General features: G+C 39.5%; 1 protein-coding gene across 1 annotated transcript in view; it reads left to right on the top strand.

The window, feature by feature from the left end:
- kdr (kinase insert domain receptor (a type III receptor tyrosine kinase)) overlaps positions 1-20,954 on the top strand; it is a 46,239-nt gene extending 25,285 nt beyond the window's left edge. Inside the window, exons 13-30 of the mRNA XM_007892756.2 lie at positions 47-385; positions 522-668; positions 1,431-1,562; positions 2,717-2,823; positions 3,270-3,405; positions 4,818-4,922; positions 5,997-6,110; positions 6,746-6,834; positions 9,296-9,437; positions 11,829-11,926; positions 12,296-12,418; positions 13,288-13,399; positions 13,517-13,616; positions 14,724-14,829; positions 17,252-17,397; positions 18,751-18,844; positions 18,974-19,059; positions 19,623-20,954. Of these exons, the coding sequence (XP_007890947.1) occupies positions 47-385; positions 522-668; positions 1,431-1,562; positions 2,717-2,823; positions 3,270-3,405; positions 4,818-4,922; positions 5,997-6,110; positions 6,746-6,834; positions 9,296-9,437; positions 11,829-11,926; positions 12,296-12,418; positions 13,288-13,399; positions 13,517-13,616; positions 14,724-14,829; positions 17,252-17,397; positions 18,751-18,844; positions 18,974-19,059; positions 19,623-19,842 (2,396 nt within the window). The 3' untranslated portion in view covers positions 19,843-20,954. The remainder of the gene's footprint in view (positions 1-46; positions 386-521; positions 669-1,430; positions 1,563-2,716; positions 2,824-3,269; positions 3,406-4,817; positions 4,923-5,996; positions 6,111-6,745; positions 6,835-9,295; positions 9,438-11,828; positions 11,927-12,295; positions 12,419-13,287; positions 13,400-13,516; positions 13,617-14,723; positions 14,830-17,251; positions 17,398-18,750; positions 18,845-18,973; positions 19,060-19,622) is intronic.
- Positions 20,955-25,602: the final 4,648 nt, after the last annotated feature.

Below are 25,602 nucleotides of genomic sequence, written 5' to 3'. Positions count from 1 at the left end.
TTGTTTCTCAGAGAATAATGAAAGGGCTGTGCCTTTGATGTTTCAGAGGGACTTGAAATTAATCTACAGCCCACTGACAATCCAATTGAAAAGGACAATGTATCTCTTCAGTGTAGAGCCGACAGGTATATGTACGAAAACCTGAAGTGGTACAAGCTCCCCTCTTCAGTCCTCCAAAGCCATCATAGCAACACTTGCAAAAACTTGCATCACCATGCCCAAAAAATGACTACGGAAATGGTTTCCAATCTCAAGACAGAAAACATCACCATCAAACTGAGCTTTGAATCCGTGTCTCTTGAAGATCAAGGGATCTACCTTTGTGAAGCCCAGAATAAAAACACTGGTGACAAGTTCTGTATGATAAAGATCCTTTCTGTAAAAGGTAAGATAACTATAGACAATTTTACAATACTGGATGCCTCCAGAGAAGGCTTGCCTCAGAGATAAACTAATAGTGAAAAAGTACTAGAGTAGGAGATCATAATTAATTTGACTTTTTTTTCTCATTTTGGTAACAGCTCAACAGGCTCCACTAGTGCTTCAGAACCTGACAGACCAAATAGTGAACATGAGCTCCTCCATAGAAATGATGTGTGATGTGGTTGGTTCACCAAGTCCACGCATCATATGGTATAAAAATGGCAAGCAACTTCTGGAGGTCTCAGGTAGGACACTTCTATCTGCTCAATTTTATCCTTCCATCTGCAGATGTATTTAAAGGGATCGAACCAACCTCTCAAACTGTTGTGCAAGACAAAATTTCAGTTTTGTCAATCTATAAATGTCCAGCATAGGAGCACTCCTCAAGTTCATTACAATTTTCATAATGTTTTTAACAGATTCAAAATTTTGATCAACCTTGATCTTTGAAACTAATGAAAAACATTGTAAAATGTGAGATTTGCCCTTTAAGTAGGTAGAGTCTTGGAGCACTTTGCAGGAGTGATTTGGATACTAAGCAAGGGAGGGAAGGGGGAGGTAGTAACAGGCATGTTTGAAGATGTGGAATTTGAGGTAGAAGTTGAAAACAGACAGAGAGGAACCAAGACGGTGTGGTAAATGGAGGTGGGTTCAGAGGAGCATAGGGGGCAGGGGGGTCGGAACTGTAGGCTTGGGCAGCATGAGTGGTGCAGAGAGGGTTGGGACATGCAGAAAGCCAAATATAAATCTATATAACCATATTGCATAATTTGACATTTATAATAACTGCATAGTTTCTTTCGAACATAAACCGAAACACATTTACAAGCAAAATATAATAACGGTTTTAAAATAAGAAAATGCGAATGGGAATGTGATTACTGAAACTGGTATTTTACACATCATATTATCTCCTGCTTCTTGTCACGTTTGCCAGATTTGTAAATTCTTGAACTATGAAGAGTGGGAATCGGTGCCTGACTGGATGTGTCTGTGTGTCCTGACAGGTATTATTCTTGGGGAGTTCAACAGGACCTTGACTATCCAGCGGCTGAAGAAGGAAGATGAAGGGCTGTATAAATGCAAGGCTTGCAACAAGGTGGGATGTGTTGAGACATACGCTGCTGTTGCTGTAGAAGGTGAGAAAGCTACTAATGTGAAAAAACAGATTGATACATACAGATCCTGGCTAGAGTAATAAATTAATCCTGTTAACCCAAAAACTAATAAATTAGATATTCCCCACTGGACAAGCAGTGGGAAGCAGGTTGTCTGTGTTTTAGCTGGTTAAGTTCCAGCAATATCACAATGAACACTGTGGGGTTCCCAAGTCTCAGCTCTTGCCAACCTGTGACTGAATTCTCATGATCTGGGTAAGGGTGCATCTCAGTGCTCACAACATACCAGACACATGGAAATGGGTAAACTGTATCCCTTTGCCCTCAAATTCACCCCTTCACCCTAAAATGTTACCCCTCGCTCCAAAACATCACCCTTCCCAGTGGCAGACTGGGTGTATGGAAAATCGGGAAATTTCCCTTGATCAGTCCCTGAGCGTCCCTGTGAATGGCTGACGATGCTTACCAGCTCGTGCAGCCTAGTTCAGAAATTTCAATTAAGACCACAAAGTTTTTAATGCGTAAATACTTTTTGGCACCCCCACAAAAGAAGCCCTGTATGTGAATTGGCACCCCCCCATTTTATATTACAATCTCAAGCCCTTTTGGGGAACTGGTCCGCCACTGATCATTCACCCAAAATGTCAATCCTATGTAAACGTCGACCCACCTCTCAAAACTTCACCCTCTCATTAACTGCCAACATTATCATTTCCATCACCAACAGCACAGCACTCTATTCTTTCAACCAGAACGCAGTGAAGAAAGATCACTATTACACATTGTGCGTGTCTCCATATTGATTCTAAAAAGCACACAGCTGTCAGAACAGTAGCCTGGGGTTGGGTTGGTTTGAAAACAACAGAAAAGCTATGCAGTTGCAGCTACATATTATTTTCAATGTATACAGTGTTTTTCATGTTGATTTGATTTAAAAATAGCTAAAACTGCAAGCTAAATGAATTTGCAATCTAGGATCCATAGTGTCATGAAGAGAGTGACTTCATTACTGAAGTAAAATCGTTTTATTATATTTGCTTTATGGGTATTCATGAAGAGTTTATGTAAGTTTTATCATGTCTGCATTTGTCTGTTTCTATTTATCCTTTCGTAAATTCCTGCCTGTGGGCATATGCACTCTAACAAAACTGAAAAAACATCTTCTTCTATGCCAGGAGCTGAAGACAAAGCAAATCCAGAGCTCATTATCCTGATTGGCACCGGAGTGATCGCCATGTTCTTTTGGTTGCTTCTAATAATCATCATTCGAAACATAAAACGGGTAATTAAACAGTCCCATCATTGTTCCCTGAGTATTTACACAGTCTGACAAATGAAAACTGACTGTAGCCCCTTTATGATGATGACCGTGTCTTTGTGTTTAAAACAACAGGCACATTTTTCCTTTCATTCCATAACGCTCCTGCATGGTTTAACGAAGCACCGACTAATGCTTGTTAATTGGAAGTGCCATTCATGACAAAGGCTCTTGTTGTCCAGTGCTCGGGGCTGTCCTGACATATTACAATGAAATCTGAAGTAATTGCGAGTTAGGCATTGCATGCCCAACCTCGCTGGTGTGATGTGTGCTTTCATTTGTTTAATAACATTTAATTCTGGATCATTGATTGGTCAGTGTCCTTTGTCAACAATGGCTGATATTAACCTGACCGGGTTGTGAACACAGAGCAGGCAGTTAATACAACGCGATTTGCCACTGTTTTCCAGCCCAGTGATGCAGAACTGAAGGCAGGCTACCTGTCAATCATCATCGACCCAGATGAAGTACCGATGAACGAAAAGTGCGAACGTCTGTCATACGATGCTAGTAAATGGGAGTTTCCCAGGGACAGACTCAAGTTAGGTAAGAAATCCCCACTGCTCCCAATAAAATACAAAATTGCCATTGTAAAGCGCCTTTCACATTGGGAGGACGTCCCAAGACGCTGAACAGTCAGGGATTAGGATCCGAATGGGGGTGGGGATGGGGGGGCTTGGGATCAGGGAGGGTGGTGAGCAGTGAGGATAGGAAGGTGGCTGAAGGCATGGTCGAAGAGGAGGGTCCTGAGTGGTGCCTTGAAGGAGGCAAGGGAGGGAGCGAGGCAAAGGGAATGTGGGATGGAGTTCCAGAGGGTGGGGGCAGAGAGGTTGAAGACCTGACCGCCGATGGTGGGTTGGGCCGGACGGGGCACATGGAATAGGTCGGAGTCTGCTGAGTAGAGGGAACGGATAAGAGGTTGATAAGAGGTTAGCAGCTTGGTGAGGTAGGAGGGGGCAAGGCCATGGAGGGCCTTGACGATGAGAATGAGGATTTTGATCTCAATCCTCTGAGGGATGGGGAGCCAGTGAAGTCCGACGAGGTTGGGTGTGATGAGGTCACGGAACCTGGTGCAGGAGAGGACACGAGCTGCAGAGTTCTGGATGATCTGCAGCTTGTGGAGGGAAGAGTTGGGAAGGTTGACAAGCAGGATGTTGGCATAGTCAAGCCTGGATGCAATGAAAGCATGTATGAGGGATTGGTGATAGGAAGTAGCTTGGCATCTTCACATCATTGATAGCTTCTTAAAAACAATAGGAAAAACCCTCAAGTTTAATCATCAATTTGTACAAGACTAATAGCCTAAATTAAACTGGAATGCATCCTGCTCTTTGCAAATAATTCAAAACTATTTTGACATATTTTTATGGTGGGTACACAATAAAACACTATTTCAGAATGCTGTAGAACATATATCGCTAGCATATAATCAGAAAATACTGTACCATAAAATCTGGTGGTGTTAAGGTTCTTCAGATGGAAACAATCGCTGTTTCTGTAAGAACAGAATAATAGTTTGCCTACAAATACACACTCACTACATTGCACAGAAACACTCTATGAAGCACTTTGAGAAGTTTCGACGTGATAAGGTGCTATAACAAATGTAAGGATTTATTATTTGTTACTAGAATTCCAACGATATAATAGCTGTAGCTCTATCACAATTGTTACACAGTTTTGCACTTATCTGCTGTGTTGTTGTCAAACTTTTGGCATTCAACTGGTTGACCAATACATAGCAGTCCCATTAACAACATCACGGTGGTTAAGCTTCACTCAGCAGTACAGAACCTCTTCTCTCTTTGATGGTTTGCACTATTGTCTGGGATTGGCCAATTGGTGTTTTATGTGGTGTGGTGTTTGCCAAGAGATTTCAAAGGAACTGAATTATTATTTCAGATGGTTTACGATATGCTAGCGTGAGATCCTTTCTTAATTCCTTTTTTTTAAATCAGGCAAGCCGTTGGGTCGCGGAGCATTTGGCAAAGTTGTGGAAGCAGCTGCTTTCGGTATTGACAAAGTCTCCACATGCAAGACTGTTGCTGTCAAAATGTTGAAAGGTAATTCAAGATGTGAGGAAAGTTATAGAAATGGTGGCAGGCATTTGTAATTATAATGTAATTGGAAGATTGTTTTTTTTCCCCCTTAAACTGCCACCTTTGCAATTTAATTTTAATTGCGCTCAGTATATAGTATCATAGAAGAAGCTACGTGGAACAGTCATTGTATTCACATTGAAATAAAACCCTCGCCCGACATCAATCAACTCAATAATTTGGAATGTTGGCTCCTTTTTAAAACACAAACATTCAGGAGTTCAAAATCCTAAATCTTATTACATATAATTGACAAAAGTATGTTACTCCCCCTTTTTGTATGAACTTTTGCACTGGAATCATCAGGATTTGATCAGACTGTAAAATGTAAAGAGTGTGTCTGAGATTCGGTTGATCACAGCTTTTAACTCGGAGGGAACGACAATAGCTTTGATGTTTCCACATCTTGAAGGTTATTATTTTGGGATTCATTTGTCAGAGTTTGAAAGTTTTGGAGTTAATATTTTTAGTTGGGAATTTACTTTAAAGAAAATTTAATTTATCCATGCATATCCCACAATTATAATTGTAAATTGTCACAATATCTTAATTGTTTATAATCTTGAAACCAATTGCATGTCAGTGGCAGCAAGGAATTTTACTATGTGTTTAGCACAAAATAAATACATAGGACTAAAATTCCACTTTAAAGTTAAATAGCCTGCAAGACTATTTTGTTTTAAAATTTAAGATTGCCCAGAATTGCAGAAAATCTTTAAATTCTGTCTCTATTTCTTTTTACAAACTGTCGAAAACCAGCTTCTAAAATAAATTTAAGGATTTTCTACAATTCTGCTTGATCCTAAATTTTAAGCAAAAAATATCTTGGGGCCACAGATGAGCTCTTTAATGATTTGTGATCACAAAACTATTTGAAAGTATGAAAATACTTGCATGCCTGTACATATTCTGTTTGTCAGTTTGTGCATATCTGATTGCACTTATATCTATGTTTATATCCGTGGACCCCTGTCCTATGTCACTCTTTGTGTATGGAAAGCAAAGGGATACATTTATTTATCCAGTGGTTATTTTCAGATGGAGCAACATCCAGTGAGCAAAGAGCATTGATGTCAGAACTGAAGATCCTTATTCACATAGGCCACCATCTAAATGTGGTGAACTTGCTGGGAGCCTGTACCAAAGCGGGAGGTGAGTGGGCACAGTGTTTCATTGTCAGGCCAGCATCTGTCTTGTAGCCCTTATTGGGTTTCCCAGAACACAACTACATGGATTATTATTACTCCATTTGAAAATTGGGCAAACACTTTGGTTTATTTCCTTAGCTGCTGAAGCTACCCCAAGCCCACCTAACTACATCATCTAAACCAAAGCATTTCAGAACTTATAACTCTCTGTGGAAAAATCGCTTTCAAATTGATACTGGTTTTACGAATTTTCCAAAATTCTGTACAATCTTACATTTTTAAGATGATCATTTTAATAACCAATTCTAGAAGTAGTTAAGCAGGGTGTGTTCCTCCAGGTTGAGGGTGTGCCTTCCATTCTGGGCTCAAGAAAATTTTCATGTGGAACCTTCAGTCTGATTTGGATACTCAAGTATGAGTTCCTGCAAATGTCAGACACAGGGCTGCCCCCCAAAAAGCCAGGTAGAATTTCAGTCCTTGGGTTAATAAAAAATGTCTAATTCATGTAATTCTACAAACAGAATGCTGCTTGTTTAAGGTACCACATTTGAGCAGAATATCTACTTTTGCCACCCATAACATAATTAATGTGTCTGTCCCCAGAGGTAACATTATTATTCTTAATGCTTTACTATCCAGGACCACTAATGGTGATTGTCGAATACTGTAAGCACGGAAACCTGTCAAACTACCTCAGAAGCAAACGAATGGAGTTTGTTCCCTACAAGGTAACATTACAGACTTGTATTGCATGTTCATATACAATAGTGCAAGGCTCTGTGTGAGGCACACATTCCAAGAGGTGTAGAGGTCTTGTGGTTCTAGACTGCATAATAATCCAATGTCATATTTTTACTGTAGTTCTGCCATTGACAAAACCCTGCCTTTGGAGGTAGTGCTTCAATATAAATAAACCACTGTGTTACCTCTAGAGACATTTAGGATTATGCCGCAAGTACGTTCTTCAAATATACTAAAAATGATTCTCTACAATAGAGCCCCATTATAACATGATAATGTCATCATGCTCATGGTGCTTCCAAGTATGAACGGTAGAATATAAATGGAATTAGCTCTTGTAGTTGGGGTCCATGAAATTCCAACTAGCATTATAATGTGGTGTGATCACTGGCCAGTGCTCCCACATTCACTCTACACATGTGTGCAGATAACTCACTCGCTTCAAAATGGCTTTTCACCCGTTATAAAATGGCCTACTTCGAAATGTTCTGGTTGCCGACAATATCACTTCCTGCGTGACATCAGCTCTACCTGATAACCCAGATGTCTGACAATTTTTAGTGCATGAAAACTAACTAGCTAAGTTTTGAAGTGAACTGGGCTGCTTTCTGTGCACATTTTGGACTTATTGATAAATAAATATCGATGTCCACACCCCAATAAGTGAACCCACATTAACAAGAAGCTTATTATAATGGAATTCAACTGTATTTTTCTTTTGAACAGTATTATATTTGCTACATTGAACAAGATAACATGAATATTTCACTATTAAAAAATAAAAGTCAATTGAGAATAGGCATTTGTTTCTCGAGCTGCAAAGGTTGTACAGTATCTTATAGTTGAAGCACACCAATTGGCATTGCTCCATCAAAAACAAAAGAGCAAAAGCACAAAAGGACAATGTGTTTCCACATTGCCCTGTGTTTATGCCCTCTTAAGAACCCGTTGTCTTCAGTGATATATAAACATTGCCAATAGAATTCCTATGTGGCCATTGTCACTTCAAAATATGATAGATAATGCACTGTATTAAAAGGGCTTCCTTAGCATTACAAAAAGCTTGTGTCATTGTAGATAGGATTTAAGTGCTAATATGTTATTGTTCTTTGTGACCGATTGGAACTGAAAACAGGTCACAACCTTTAATCTGAGGGCAACTTGGACTGTCCAAATTCCCACACTATAATAGCAAAGGAACAGTGATCTGCTATTACAGAAAACATGGAGAAATTATCATCACCATTTTGATGTTGCATTTATCACCTGTTTTCTGAGTCTTTACAAACACAATAAATAAAATTAACTCTGTTTTATTCCATACTAGAATTTAATGCAAATTAGATTGTTCAGTGTTATTGGGTTATAAAGCTTTTATTTCCATGCAATTTTTTATTATGGTAATAATAATAATAATCATTACATTTGATATAATGACTTTTTATATCGATATGATGTCAGAGAGGGTTCCACAGGATATATAAAGTGCAATGATTATATATTTTATAGGCAAAACAATATAATGTTTTACTGGATTGTAATAACACTGTTTGCTGGGTTATAATGGGTGAAATTTGCAGTGTTCCTTAATGCCCTTCTTAAATTTGCACTGTCATTAATATAATGCTAGTATTAATGATCCCCACTAATGGAGACACCAATCTTGATTATGAAATAAAATTTACTGAACCAGGATGATCATAATTTTTGCTACTCATCAAAAGATCCAACTCAGACAAGAACTATTAAAGCAACAACAACTTGCATTTATATAGCACCCGTCATGCTGGAAGGCATTTTACCTGTCTCTTAAGGGCCAATAAACAAAAAAAATCCCAAGATAGCGGCAGATCAGTGGTGGGGGTGGAGTGGTAATGGGGATGTAACATTGCCAGTTAATGAACAGTCTGGGCATTACATCAGGTTGGAACCACAGAAAGATATGATATGGTAGAAGGCCATTTGGACAATTATTTTTGTTAGTTTTAGTTTCTCCAAGAAGCCATCCATTCTAATCTCAGTTCTGTGCTCTTTACCAGTAGCCTTTAATTCCCTCCCTCTGCATGTGCTTTCAAATACCTCAAACCTCTCTGCTTTAAACAGTCACTCCCAGCTAATCATTCTACCCCTGATAACCATCTGAGGGAAGAAATTCTTCTGAACCTTTTCTTTTACTCCTAGTCACAATCTTAAATCCCTGCCCTCTTGTCCTCAATCCTCTATTAGTGGGAAGGTTCACTGTTGACCGAGGAATGCTGGTTTACATTTATACGCAACTAAATTAACCACAGCACTCACTAATTTAAAGAACACATTAAAGAATATTGCAAGTTTTACCCCAATATTCCTAAATTTATTATCCAAGAATATATGGTTTTGTTTAGCATAATCCTCCTGTGCCACCATAACTATTTTTTTAAAAAATTGTATCTGTTTTCCTGGCTTCAGAGTAAAACACTTGGATTAAGGCAGACAAAGGAGAAGGATAGTGAGATTAAGCATCGCTTGGACAGCATTGCGAGTAGTGGCAGCTCCACCAGTTCTGGATTTGCTGAAGAGAAATCATTGAGTGACGTTGAGGAAGAGGACGGTATGGCAATGTTAACCTATTTATAGCTCTATGGCTCTACTTTGCAACTGCTTCATAGCTAAACCTATGCCTGTGTCACACGTGGGGAGCTAAAGATTATTGGAGTAACTGGATACTTAACAGGTTTCCTTATTAAATCATGCAAATTACAACAACAACAAAATTACATTTGTAAAGCGCCTTTCACTTCGGGAGGACGTCCCAAGGCACTGAACAGTCAGGGATCAGGACCCGAGCGTGGGGTGGGGGCAGGGTTGGGATGAAGTAGGAGGGCGGCTGAAGGTACAGTCAAAAAGGAGGGTCTTGAGTCACGCATTGAAGGAGGCAAGAGAGGGAGCAAGGCGAAGGGATTGTGGGATGGAGTTCCAAAGAGTGGGGGCAGAGAGGCTGAAAGACCGGTCGCCGATGGGGGTCGGGTGGGAGACCTGGAGCAGGCCGGAGCTTGCTGAATGGTGGGAGCAGACAGATTGATAGTGGGTCAGCAGGTCAGAGATGTAGAAGTCCTGGAGTCGTGGAGTCCTGTAGCTCAGTGGTTAGAGCACTCGCTTTGCAAGCGAGAGACCTGAGTTCAATTCCAGGCAGGGCGAAACCTTGGGCAAGTTTCCTTACTCCACACGCCTAATAATAATCCCTCCAAAAATAAAACAATAATAAATTGGTCATTTTCAATCTACGACTGTTTGTGGGACATTGCTGTGCGCAATTGGCTGCCGCGATCGCCCACAAATTTACAGTCAATTCACTTTACAGTGTGTTCTGTGAAGCGCTTTGGGACGTCCTCCCTATGTGAAAAGCACTATATCAAATGCAAGGATTATTATTATTATAGAAGGGGGCAAGGCCATGGAGGACCTTGAAAGTGAGATGAGGATTTTGAATTCTATTCTCTGAGGGATGGGGTGCCGGGCAAGGGTGGGGGTGATCGGGTCATGGAGCCTGGTGCGGGAGAGGACACGAACTGCAGAGTTCTAGATGATCTGCAGCTTGGGGAGGGATGAGTTGGGGAGGCCGACAAGGAGAAAGTTTACATAGTCGAGCCTTGAGGTGGCGAACGCTTGACGAATAAAGACTCCTTCCAGTAACTGGGTGTACGTCATGCTTTCCTACGCAAAAATTCAGCTGCAATCAACTTCTAGAGCAAAGTTCCCAAGGGTCGACAGAGATTCTGATGGGATTCCTTAGAAAGGAATTTCCTTAAGAAATAATGTAAATTTGACCCCATTATTTCACAGTGAGATATCACGTAGACACTGCTTCTCGTTACCAATGGATGGTCAGTTGGACTCTGCCACATGGATTTGATGATTTTCAAATTTTGGAAAAAATTCTACTGTTCTCTGTTGTGAGTCACTTAGCCCTTCACCTTTTTAACATAGTCCAAGCCACTTTTGATGATTGCCATGTCTGGCTAATTAAAGAGACTTTAAGATCTAGACATGTTCCAACCCAATGAGTCAAAGCCCCAGTGCCAAGGACAAGTCTGTGATGTCAATTCCACCAATGCTTCAAAGTGTTAAACTGAACCCATACTATTTCATTTCCAAACACTCACTTTTCACACTTAAACCTTGCATGTGACTCTTGCATATATTTGCCACAGAGCGGGATATTCCCCTTTCTCCTGAGAATAAGTTGATGACACTCCCAGCTCTCTGAGTGAATGGGATGTGCAGTTAAATCAATTAGAGTGATACAGGCTGAAGAGAGTTTTGCATGGTGTCATGGCCAACAGTCCCCCAAATAGAACATGGCTGTTTGTGGGACATTGCTGTAATGAAATTGTCTAACATGTTTTGCTCATAAAATACAGTCGCACCACTTTACAGTAAATCCTGTGAAACGCTTTGAGACATCTCAATGATGCAATAAGGCACTATATCAATGCAAGGGTTATTATTATATTCAAATGTGTGCCTTGCACCCACAGTATACCAGAAGTACATTAAACGTCTTATTTCCAGCATGTAGTATGAAGCCACAGAAGGTTTCCAGGTGTCCCAGCAAACATTGGAAATGCTCATGAGAGTGGTTGTCAGCTTCCTGGGTGCATGCACAGCTCGGTTAAGTGACCTGAACACCAATGTCTTTGATGATGACCCAGAATTTCTGAACGATGAACACTCTATGGTGTGACTTGTTATAACCTACCACGAGGTGGGTCCGACTGTGTAAGGGCCTTCACACACAATGTTTCATGGAAGGACTGCAGAAACTGAGTAATAATAATAATAATCCTTGCATTTGATATAGTGCTTTACCACGTCGTTGAGACGTCTCACAGAATATATTGCAAAGTGAATTGACTGTATATTTTGTGGGAGAAACTTGATGATTCAGTGTGAACACTGCTCTCTGGTCCATCACCGACAACTTTTTTGTCCATTTATACAGCTCTAGAAGACCCATACAAGCGCTTTCTGTCTATGGAGGATTTAATCTGCTACAGTTTCCAGGTCGCCAGGGGTATGGAGTTCCTTGCATCACGAAAGGTGAGATAACCAAAACATGCCCTCAGTTCTCATTTACCTGCAATCTCCCTTATAAATCCCACGATAGTTAATGCTTGCAACTTCTGTTGAAAAATACAATGAGTAATGGGTTCTAACATACAAATTTTGCAAACTGATATTCGTAAACTGGAAGTAATAAAATTCCATAATATGAAGTAATGTACTTTTTAACATATAGTGCTGCTCTTGTTTCTGTGCAAAGAAGGTATCACTCAAGCACCCTGGCAATGACTATGTGGATGGTTTATTTGCCAGTGTCAAAGGGAATTGCTGTTTGCTGTCAGAATGGGCTGTGCTCAGAGCCTCCTTCAATAGCAAAAAGAATAATCTGTTTTCTTTTGTTTTCAGTGCATCCACAGGGACTTGGCAGCACGCAATATACTCTTGTCAAAAAATAATGTGGTGAAGATATGTGACTTTGGCTTGGCTCGGGATATTTACAGGGACCCAGATTACGTTCGGAAGGGAGACGTAAGTTTATGAAAATAAAACAATTCAAATATAAGATTGTTTATAAAATGAGATGTGGTGAGAGAACAACTCACTGAGTGACTCAAAGCTGCATTTTGCAACAATTTGAGGGTTTACAAAGTTTTGCACTTTTACTATTCAGTGATTGAACCAATACGTATTGGTTGCACATCTTGTGATCTTTGCAAAATGCTATAAGTTTGGTATTTCTTTGAAAGCAAAAGCTGCTGTTAGTGAAGTGTCGAAACCTTGGGCAAGTTTCCTTACTCCACACGCCTAATAATAGTAATCCCTCCAAAAACCAAAAACAACAATAAAATTGGTCATTTTCAATCTACAACTGTTTGTGGGACATTGCTGTGCGCAATTGGCTGCCGCATTTGCCCACAAATATACAGTCAATTCACTTTACAGTGTGTTCTGTGAAGCGCTTTGGGACGTCCTCCGACGTGAAAAGCGCTATATCAAATGCAAGGATTATTAAGTGATCAATGACTAAATGCTGGCTTTCGAAGAACAATAATTAGTCATTCAAATTTACAATATGAACATAGTCCTCTCATTTTATGTATATATTGGCATTTAACTTGCAATATTCACATTTATATAGCACTTTTCATGTCGGGAGGATGTCTTGAGAGTGCTTAATACAGTTTCTCCCAGTGTCCTGGCCAACAATCCCCTTGTTAGTGGCACATTGATGCATTGCAAATTGACTATGCATTTGCTGCCAAAATTCATAGTCACTACACTTTATAGTTAATCCTGTGATGCACTTTGAGACAGCCTCCTGATGTGAAAGCACTACATTAAATGCAACAATTATTGTAAGACTTTGCAATGTAACCAAGTGACATGTTCTTTTCCAGGCACGATTACCTCTTAAATGGATGGCACCAGAAACCATCTTTGATAAAATTTATACAACACAGAGCGATGTCTGGTCATTTGGGGTTCTGCTCTGGGAAATATTCTCACTGGGTGAGTATTCCAGATTATTTTGTAATGACGGGAAATAAGCAGAACATCTTTACAGTGAATTTGTAGAAAATGAGATGGATATTTTTTCAGTTAAACTGATGTATTCAATTGATCCAGGTGCATCTCCCTACCCCGGTGTACAGATTGATGAAGAATTCTGCCGCAGACTAAAAGATGGCACTCGAATGCGGTGTCCTGGATACGCTACCCCAGAAATGTAAGCCTCATCCGTATTCATTCCTTCAACTTTTCCACCATTTCTCTTTTTAAATGCATTTGCCCTAAACCTCATTGCATGTCTTTACTACTGGACATATAGATTTCATAATAAAAATATTGATAATAATTCTTGCATTTGATATAGCATCTTATGTCAAAACATCCCAAAGCTCTACACAGAGTTTTCTGTGAAGAATAGTGTCTATGAATTTGTCACAAAGTAATCTGGAGTCCACAGAATGTGGCATGCTGTGGACTCTATTATGTGAGTTGTGTAAACCACATGTAAATCATGTGTAGAAGGAATTAAAGATGCCCTTAATTGTACTGTTATTAATGAATGGAAGTTGACACAGTTTATACAACTTGCAGAATACTGTTGGACCCACATCATCATTTCGACACTTTAAGACATTTGGTTTATGCAAAAAAGCAGTTATATAAAATGCACATTATGTTATTATCAGAAAAAGTCGCAGTGTTCTCTTATTGGGAGATAAAGTTAGTGAACAAGTTGAGCACCAATAAATAGCCAATGTAAGAATAACATAGATGGAAACTTGTAGACAGATTGCTTTCCTACCCTAATATTTGCAGGAGATCATAAAGAAATTGTACTTTCATCAGGAACAACTCTTGTAACCTCTTGCAGAATTTGTGTTGGTTGTTGCTCCACATTTTTTTTGCCCCCGCCTCGTTTGCCCCACTATTGGTGGGCGGGACTTCTGCCACTCTGCCCGCATCCCCTGGAACTCCATCCCGCAGGCCCTATGTCTCACCCTTCCCTTGCCACCTTCAAGATCCATTTCAAGACTCTCCTCTTCGATCGTGCTTTCAATCTCCCTGCTTCCCCCCTGACCTCCACCCTCCCCGACACAGACCCCCAGCTCGGGTCCGAAACTCTGTCTGTCCAGCGCCTTGGGACGTTCTCCCGATGTGAAAGGCACTTTACAAATGTAATATTGTTGTTGTTGTTTCTTTATTATAGACACACACACAAACATGCATCCAAACCCACTTAATGTGGCCTGAACAGAATCCATTAAATGATTTATTCGGTATATCTGAAGACGTTTTGAATATATTGACAATTCTATCCCTACAGCTACCAGACGATGTTAGACTGTTGGCATGGCAACTACAAAGAGCGACCTGTATTTTCTGAACTGGTTGAACATCTTGGAAATTTGCTACAAGCAAATGCTCAGCAGGTATAGTTGTGCACTGTTAAAATGTTAGAACATGTATTATATAGCATTTTCAATGCAGTTCTCATTTGATTAACTACAAAACATAGAGAAACACATTTAAAAGTGTTGAATCAAATAGGCTGTTAGACCTGTGATGGTAAGTATCCCTGTGTGTGAAGCTGACTAACTCAGTCATCAGTTGTCAGTTACCTGCCCAAGGTCACACGGTGATGCAACGGGACCTACGTTTTATTTATCGGTTTATAGAGAAAAAGACCCCCCTCCCCCCACAAGGGAGAGGAGAGAAGAGAAATGGGATCTTTCTGAAGATCTGAGGAGACATCCCTCACAAAGCTAAGTAGTTGTGGAGTCCTGTAGCTCAGTGGTTAGAGCACTCGCTTTGCAAGTGAGAGACCTGAGTTCAATTCCAGGCAGGGCGAAACCTTGGGCAAGTTTCCTTACTCCACACACCTAATGATAATCCCTCCAAAACCAAAAACAATAATAAATTGGTCATTTTCAATCTACGACTGTTTCTGGGACATTTCTGTGCGCGATTGGCTGCCGCGTTCGCCCACAAATATTCAGTCAATTCACTTTACAGTGTGTTCTGTGAAGCGCTTTGGGATGTCCTCCTGACATGAAAAGCGCTATATCAAATGCAAGGATTATTATTATTATTATTAGTTCTACAGTAAGCATTATTGATGGTTAACCAGCTAAAGCTTAGTTCACCACCAAAAGCCCCAGTACGGAGATGCCATCTGGTATTATTTTTACACACCATCTGGGGAGAAGCTTGATCACTGCTGGGCTTCCCTGCTAGTACGGTTGAGATCAATAACTCTGAGTGGGGCTTGAACCACAGGCTGTTGATGCTCCAAAAACATAGCACTATCACACATCTGTAGTTCAGTGGTTAGAGCACTCGCCTCGCAAGTGAGAGACCTGGGTTCAATTCCCAGCAGAGCGAAATGTTGGGCAAGTTTCCTTACTCCACACGCCTCTGTTTACCTAGAAGTAAGTAGGAACCCAGTTGTTAGTTGATTGGCGGGTTGCTTTCCTGGGGGTAATGATTCCTTTTTAAAAAAAATTGGTCACTCAGTCCACGACTGTTTCTGTTTGTGGGACACTGCTGTGCACAATTGGCTGCCTTGTTTCGCCCACAAAACATACAATCAGTTCACTTTACAGTATATTCTGTGAAGCTCTTTGAGACGTCTCAAAGATATGATAAGGATCTATATCAATTGCAAGGATTATTATTATCTTCAGTATTGCACAATATTTTAGCTTTTTATTGCTATTAGAACTGATGCAAGCCTAGAGATCGATCGATGGTAACGTGTGGTCAGGAACAACAATGGTAGCTCTGAAACATTTGTTTCGGAAAGGAGGGGTGGGGGGTTGGTAGGGGAGAGTCACACATTTCTCCCTCCTCAGTTGGGCTACGAGTTAGAAACTAAAATATCAGTGGCAACTCCCTCTCCCCCCACCCAATTTCATCAAAATCTTTAAGCCTGAAGATTTTAGTTGCCATCATCTTTGTTATCAATAATCATGGAGTGGGACTGGCATTGTTTAAAAACACCAACATTTGAACCTAACTTTATTCTTGTGCACCATTCAGCGTTTTGCACGACTCACTTCCTTTGAAAACCGCTGAAAATCATAATTTTAAAACTTGATTATGTCCATCAGCCTGCCTCAGTTGGTAGCACTCTCGTCTCTGAGTCATGAAGGGTTGAAGCCCCATGTTGCAATTTGAACTCACATAATCTAAGCTGACGATGCAGTGGTGTGTCGCATCATTGGAGGTGCTGTCCTTTGGATATTTAATTGAAGTCCTGTCTGCCTGTTCAGGTGGACATGATGACATTTAGAATCTCATGGAACTATTCAAAAACAACAAGTTGTATTTATATAATGCCCTAAATGCAGGATAGGATCCCACAGTGTTGAAAGAGAAGGGAATATTTTCTCCAGGAGAGGGACCATCAAGAGAAATTCCCTTCTCTTTTCGAATAGTGCCATGGGATCTTTAACATTCATCTGAACAGGCAGACAGGACCTCGGTTTAACATCTCATCCGAAAGATGGCAACTCCAACATTTAACACACCTCTAGCACTGTATTGGAGTGTCAGCTTAGATGATGTGATTCCATATCCCGACATTGGTTTTGAACCCACAATTTTCTGACTCAGAAGCGAGAGTGCTATCACTGCAGCTGGCTGACACACTCTTTTTTTTATTGTTTTATTTCAATTTTGATCCACAAAAACCTGAACCTTTTCAAACATTGCTAAAGTAGTGTAGCTAACGAGACAAACAGAAATATTGTGATGCCTGGAACAGAGGAAAACTCCTGTCTGGAAGTCTGGCCTTTTCCTCCACAAGGAGTATATATAACAAGCATGTCTGTCTATTTTCTGTGCTTTTAGGATGGCAAAGACTATATTCCGCTTAACATGTCACTAACTCTGGAAGATGATTCCGGGCTTTCTCTGCCAACGTCACCTGTTTCCTGTGTTGAGGAAGAGGAAGGGTGTGAACTGAAATTCTATTATGACAACGCAGCAGGAATACGGTAATGATCTGATGGACATCCGACCAGTCCTCAAGACAGTTTTATATGTGTCTGCGAGCTGAAGGAAAATAAGAGGAAATGGCTGAGCCATTTTAGTTGCCTTATAGGTCAGATCAAAGGATTTGAGCTGTGGAAGTGGAACATAAAACAATCCACAGATAAATTGGTCATTCACTTCCTGGCTGCTTGTGGGCCCTGCTTTGCGCAAATTGGTCACTGTGTTTGCCTCCAATTATACAGTCCTAAAAATTTGCCAGCAGTTACCTGTGAAGCACTTTGAGATGTTTTGATGTTAAAGTTATGAAATGGAAGGATTCTAATATTATAACTCGTATAAATGGAATTATATAATACCTGGTTACATAGGAGAAAATTAGCCCAGGTTTCCACTAGCCACTGTACAGAAATATCCATGTGAACATTAGATGAGAACAGACTGTGATGCACCCCTCAGTCGAGCAGCCTGCTGACTCAATATCCATATGACAAATGGCCACTTGAATTAAATACTGGAACGCTTCCAGCATGAAACTAAGGAGTAAAGGTTGGTATGTTCTTTAGGCTAATTAAGACAAGGAACATCTCAAGGAGTATTGCAAATTTGTTCCTTATCTAATTAGTTTCAGTGTAGTGTGCTGCTATAGCTCTGTAATGAGCACGCTGCTCTCAGTCTCTGATCTACACAAATGCTCATAAATCCACCTTCCAGCAGCCAAATGTATATAAAAAAAATAGAGATTGACAGTTTAACTGCACATAAGCAGCATAAACAGAGGAATAAATTTGTGAATATTCCTTAATATATTTTTGCCTTAAATAACAATGCCATCTGAACAATGTTAGAGGATATCACAAATGTACCACTTTATCTGAACACAAGACAGTGACTTCAAAGAGAAGGTGAGATATGAAAATAGGAGGGTGGAAATTATATCCAGCATTGGGTGATGTATTGTCTTAAAAATTACACTCGTTGCAGAATCGCCTTTTTAATGGGGTTTCTGCACAAGATTCCTTAATAAGGAAATGTGAGCTCTTTCTGATAGATAGAAATATATTACACAAACCTACAGGAACTCTACTACAAAGAGAGTTACTTCTGGAGCAAAGTACCAATAGGTTCAATGGGAATTCTAAAGGAATAATGCAAATTAGACACCAAAGTTTCAGAGCACATCTTTATTTTCAAAGCATATCCCTTTGACCATGCTTTCAGCTATTTTTCCACCGCCCAGCTCAGCCAGCAGTATGAAGCGCTTTGAGACATCCTCGCAGTGTGAAAGGCACTATATCAGTGTAAAGTGTATATAACTATTAGCACCATCTAACACTGCCTGCTTTATTTGTTTCTAGATATCTTAATGGGAGTAAAAAGCGAAGCCGGCCTGAAAGCGTGAAAACTTTTGATGAGGTGCCTGTACAGCAAACAACTGTCATTGTGCAAGAGGTACATATAGTTGTATAAAATGATGAATCAATTTTTGGAGGAGTTGTACAATTGGAGTCTTATCTGTGGCTAACAATGAACTTAAAAAAGTGCAATGCTTGTTTTCACTGAATACTTTTCCCTGATCAGGATAATCAGACAGACAGTGGCATGATTCTGGCATCAGAAGAACTTCAAACATTAAAAGTTAGACAGAGCCAGGCTGTGGCCTTTAGGTAAGCCTCTTCACAATTCTGCAGTGTGCATGAGGACATAACCCATGGGAGAGGGGGGAGGGAGGTTCCTCCTCTGTGAGGGGAACACACTTGCTATACTTGCCAGCAGTGGTCAAGTCATCCTCAGAAGACCTGGTCACAATGACTGTACTGGAAAACTAGCTAAGGATCTCTGAGTGTGGGCCCCACAAGGCGGAATATGTGAATCAAACTGCTTTATTAGTCCAGTGTCCTGGCCTGCACCAGCCATCCTGACAACCTGTTCCAGTCATTAATTATCCTCTGGGTAGAGAAAAACTTCCTAGTGTCTACCCTGAAACAGCTGTTTACAACCCTAAATGTGTGTCCTCTTATTCTATTATCCAGGTGCATCTTATTGTTTTTTTTAAATCCCATTTAAAATGTTATATCTCTATAAGTTTCCCTCTGAGTCATCTTTCAAGACTTATAAGTCCTAGGTTGTCTAGTCGTTGTTCATAGCTCATTCCCCTGTAGTAATAGTTTGATATTTATATATTAAAAATACATCACAAATTACAACTAACTTTTTGTCTTATCGGCAGTGCGTTAATTCCCAGCAAAAGTAAAGAATCTGTGACGTCTGAAGTCTCCAACCAGACAAGTGGCTATCAGTCAGGATACCATTCGGATGACACTGACACAACCGTTTACACCAATGAAGAAGCACAAGTGCGACAAGAAGCAGAAACGGCAAAGGAGTCTTACTGTACTTTAACAGTGGATTACAGCCCTGTGGTTCGATACAGTGCCCCACCTGTTTAAGAATTCCATGCCAAAGTCAAAGGATATCGTCTTCTAGTAAATTCACCTAAGCCTTAACTTTGTAACATTCCTGCATATGTTATCTAAAATATTGTCAATTTATGAACTTTGGATGTTACAACTGATAGTACTACTATTAATATCAACACTAGGTGTATTTATGCAACATATAGGGGCAGTGGAATAACTTCCAGCCAATATAATTTATCTCTAGTGTTCAGCTTTGCAGTTTACTGATGAACAAGTCATCTGGTGAAGTACTTGGATGAACTCCAGCCTGCTCTACTCCTGTAAATTCAGAAACCAGAAACCTTGGTTAACGAATACACAGACTCGTTTATGTGGCATGCAATGAAGAAGCAAGGGTATCTCTGCAAACGTGACAAACATTGACTTTATGTTGGTGCCCAGCATCTTTCTATTGTTATTTCATAACGCAATATTAAAGCAGATTGCTGCTAAACTGTTAAGAGGTTCTGGGCCGAAGATATGCTTCTATTGAACAAAGCACTCCAAGTTAGCTGCCTGTTAGTCAGGGCTAGGTTTCTAATAGATTATGAAACTGGATTCTGAATGTATAAATTCCATATTTTATACCTGTTAGACTGACAGCTCTCCAGCTAAACAATTCATTGAATGCGGAGAGAGCGAGCGACAGAGTGAGTGAGGAAATGTAGCTTGGAACCTATTTATAGCATCTGAATGTGGAATGCCTGCAGATACACAAATACATGTAATATATTCAACACAGATAGTGAGGTTTTCATTAAATGAACATGCTGTGTACAATACACACTCTTCTCAATCATATTTCAAATGGAAACGGTAGTAATAGAAATTGTTAGATTGATAGGAAAACTACTAAGGATTTGTCTGGTTGTGCCTAGACTTATTATATTGAGTGACAATCAAATCTCAGCATCTAAATGGAAGTATTGGTTTATGTAGTATAATATATTCATCACAATACACCTCTTTACTATTTTGAATGTGAACAGTTGGAGCCTTCACTATGATTTGCACAGTCTCCATGAAACAGGGCCCAAAGTGCTCAAATGTATTTCATAAATTAAAGATTCTTTATTATAAAGTTACTTTATAGAGAGTTATCTGGCAGCTATTTGGGTTATTTTTCCTGTTCTCCATCTATTTTTCTTCCAATTATGAATCATTTGAAAGGAAATGCAGTATTACAGTTCAGCAGTTGTGTATATATACAAACTATTTTTGTAATTTTTCTTATACTGTATTTGCATCCCATTTGTCAATGTAATGTTGTAGAAGATATAGTCAATGTTTTATAATAGAGAGAGATTGTTTGTTTGTTTGTTGAGTTATTATAGGAAACATGCTTGCTGGACAGGCCTTTCTACCCATAGAAGACCAAACAAATTGTGATTTCATCATCTCTACATTTTCTTCTGACAACCCCGGAACAGAAAATAGTCAGCTTCTTCTGAAGGTTGTTAATGCCCTTATGTTGGCTGATGTAATGGAGGAAATGTATTAAGACTCTATTTCTTGTATGGGTCTTCTGTCCATTATTGATCTGAAAGTACTGACATTTCTCAACCACCTAATGTAACACTTGGAATTTTCATGGAGCCTTATAATAAATTGTCTGTATTGTCTGTATGAGTAATGGAAAACGCACATCCCCTAAAATTTCCGACCCACCTGTTACCTAATCATAAGCAATTTATTCTAATGGGGATATTCCTTCTTCCTTCAAAATCTGCTTAAAATCAAATCTCATTGACTGTGATCACCATTTTTAAATATCTTTTTATCAATCGGTGCTCTACATTATGTCTGTCAAGTATTTCAAGGCATTCATTCTGGCAGAAAGGCACTACACAAGTGCAAGTTATTGTTGTGGTATAATTGTGACAATTTAATAAATGAGACAATTGAATTTCTGCTGGAGTATCCCAATGAACTGACCCAAGCATTGGGTGTACTTTACTGATCAACAACCTTTGCCCATCTCAGTTCTATTTGATATTGTTAAACAGCAAGCACACGTTTACCTCAACGTTTAAAGGCTGACCACTAACAATTGATACCATCAGAAGAACAAAGCACAGGGGTAAGAAAATATATTTTGCTTCAGTTCACTGCATAAGCCTATATGGTTATTGCTGACAGAATTCTAATTTTTTCAGTAGTTCTTAAGAAAAGGTTCTGTCATGTCCCCAATTACATATGGTTATGTATTAAGCTTAATGACACAATATGCTAGCAGTGCATTTAAAGCGTAAAAGCATATATATGTTCAGCACAGAAGGTCATTTCATGCACTGTGCCTGTGTCACTATTCTACACTTGACAACCTGTTTTATTTGGTTTTGTTTATAACTCAACATAAAAGATGGTTTAATGCTCTGAAATCAATCAAATTTCAAATCTCTAAAATGAATTGAGTATTGAATGTAAAAAGTTTGTTTATATATGTTTTGCTTAAAGTTCTTGGAAATAAAGGGTAATTTCTGTAGCTTTTTGTTTAATAAACTTTTTCCAAGCATTGAACAATTCTCAGGTTATAATTCTCTCTTTTGGTTTTAGTTTTGTATGAAAGATGTAAACATTCGCACACAGACCAGAGGTCCAAAGTGCCTCCTAGTCTTAGCCTTGAACTTTGTCTAAAAATGTAAGATTCTTCAGCATTGTGCAAAATTCTTAAATCTTAATTTTGAAACCTTTTCCACAGTTCTGAAAAATATTTGCAGGAAACTGGCTTTGAATTAAGAATTCTCAAATTCTGCACAATCTTAAATTCTAAGATAATGATCTAACATTCAAGCCTAAAATAGCAAGACAATAAGTGATGGAGGAGTCCATTTTGTGTCTTAAGAATTGACATTTTAGATGGTCCTACAGGAATTTCTAGTCATTTCCCCAAATATGCATTGATTTAGTCCATACAACTATTCAGCATGTTTGGGATTAATTTCGGAATCCCAAACAAGCTGTACTATGTAGGATTGTAATATGGTTTCTATTGAGATCATCTTTAGATGATCAAAGGCAGCCTGAAATTGAAGCAATAATATTAATTATCCAAAGTTGGGTTAGGGTTATGCCGGGTGTCTCCATGTCTCCCATGCATTTTGCTTGAAGAGATTTGAATCAAAATAAATGTAGAGATGTTAGTTGTATTCTGGATCATTAGATGTTATTGGTCAAAAATCCTATAGGCAACCAACATTTACATTTATAACTTTCACAGTGACTGTGGAGTCTGTGCTGATTGTAGGCTCTGTCACCTAGTCACTAATGACAACACATCAGCTGCAAGTACAGAGCTGGCCCCTCTGATGCCTGAGGATGTAGTTTACTTTCATCCTTTCACTAATGTTTCCACTGTTACAAGAAAGGAAATAGCAAGCATCATGCACAGAAAATGAAAACCGGCACATATCTCACCGCTAAGGGCTCGTAGTACAGTAGCATACATTTTACATTTGTAAGGTGCAGACACAACAACAAATTACATTTGTATAGCAAAAACAGAAGTCGCTGGGAACACTCAGCAGGTCAGGCAGCATCTATGGTAAAAGAAAAGTGAGTCAACGTTTTGGATCCATGACCCTTCATCAGAACAGTCAGAACAATTCTGACGGAGGATCGTGGACCCGAAAGGTTGACTCACTTTCCTTTCTCCATAGATGCTGCCTGACCTGCTGAGTGTTCCCAGCGACTTCTGTTTTTGTTTCCGATTTCCAGCATCTGTAGTATTTTGCGTTTTGTTTACATTTGTGTAGCGCCTTTCACGGCGGGAGGATATCCTAAGGCACTGGACAGTCAAGGATTTCCACCTGAGCTGGGGGCTAGGGTCAGGAGTGTGGAATTTACATTTAAATTAAATTATAATTTAACTCGTTGCTTTCCAGTCAAGTGAAGGAAGACATTACTCTAGATACATAGTTCCTGGTCCCAAATAATGTTTTGTATCAGTATGACTTCAATAAGCTCTATCAGTGTGGGAATTATTGGGATAATAATCTAATAATCCTTGCATTTGAGATAGCAATTTATCACATCTCGCTATCTCAAAGCGCTTCACAGAATATACTGTAAAGTGAATTGACTGTATATTTTATGGGCGAAACGCGGCAGCCAAATGTGCACAGCGGTGTCCCACAAACCGCCGTGGATGCAATTCTGAACAAAATAACCCAATTCATTGATTCAGCATTTGTGTAAATAGATATGATACAATTTTCCTTTACCAGTACATGTAGAATTAAGACTCGAAGGACAGAGTAGAAAATCTGCATTAACGGAAAAGAACAAGCCCTGTTTTACAGTATTGCCTGCAACCTAAATGGCTTCATATGAAAAGGTCAATTAGACATCAAGTAATTATTCCTTCAGATGTTGCTGGCATTATCTGCACATTAGGAGGAATCCTATGGCCAGCTGCCAAGTGGAATAGGAGACGTTAACCAATAAATCATTACATGCTGAAAGTTCATATGCATGGAAAATAGAATTCTGTTAAAACTGTATTAAGTTTCAGCAATGACGAATTGTACATGGGTTTCTGCATATTTACCAGCAAACAATAGATTACCAACGTCAGCCAACTTTACTCACCAAATGGCAGGACAGTGGTCAACCAGATAGTTTAGCTCTACTATTGAAAATAAAGTAATATTAATGCAGAATCAACTTAAAAATATCCCAGTATTCAAAGCTTGTACCATGGTTTATTACTGGCCATTTGAAAAGAAAATTAAACACAAGGATCTAATATGTAATATTTTCTAATGGAATTCCTTCATAAGGAAAACAAAACAATGTCACATTCATAGAATCATAGAATTATATAGCACAGCAGGAGGCCATTCAGCTCATCATGTCTGAGCCGGAAAACTTGGAAAATATACAGTCACTGCACTTTACAGCTTTGAAGCAAGCTCCTGAAAGTAGAATTCTGTTAAAACTGTATTAGATTTCAGCAATGATGAATTGTACTTGGGTTTCTATACACTTACCAAATGCAAGGGTATTATTATCATTTCCTATTGGACATCACTGCATATTTAGACCCCAGTACTATCACAGCATGATGTAGCCTTTGTCAGGATGCCATTAAGATGTGAGCTATTAAAAAATCTGCCATAATATAATTACTCAGAATATTATGAATCATAAGTAACAGTATAATAACATGATTTACAATAATTGCAAACGTATCACTGTAAAGTATCACAGTAAAAAATCAGTTGAAGTAATAGGTAGTATTAGAAAATAAATCAATCAAAATAAATTATACTTTGTTGTTTCATGCCAGTTCTGATAACCTTAGCATAGAAAGACTATTCCTGCATTGGACAGGGTACAGACCTAAGTAACCAGTAATCCCTGATATGAAAAGTTTGCTTCAAGTCCTGGATGAGAGCTAATTTTCTTCAGTTGAATGTCAACAAGACCGAGGCTCTCCTGATTGTCTCCCGTCAGTGCCTCCTCACCTCAGGCTCTGACAGGATCACCATCCATGGTTACACACTCCTCACTGAGCCAGTCCGGAACCTTGGGGTCTTGTTTGACCCTCAACTATTCTTTCCACCCCACATCTACGCCGTGACCCTCTCTGCCTTTCCCCACCTCCGCAACGTCGCCCGGCTCCACCACTGTCTCACACCGCAGGCCGCCGAAACTCTCATACACGCCTTCATTACATCCAGGCTGAACTATGCAAACTCATTGCTTGTCGGCCTCCCTCCATAGGCCTCAGATAATCCAGCTCTGCAG

This window comes from Callorhinchus milii, unplaced genomic scaffold (assembly GCF_018977255.1).
Source record: "Callorhinchus milii isolate IMCB2004 unplaced genomic scaffold, IMCB_Cmil_1.0 Scaffold1, whole genome shotgun sequence".
Classification (NCBI taxonomy): Eukaryota; Metazoa; Chordata; class Chondrichthyes; order Chimaeriformes; family Callorhinchidae; genus Callorhinchus; species Callorhinchus milii.
This window is presented reverse-complemented; position numbering and strand designations above follow the sequence as displayed.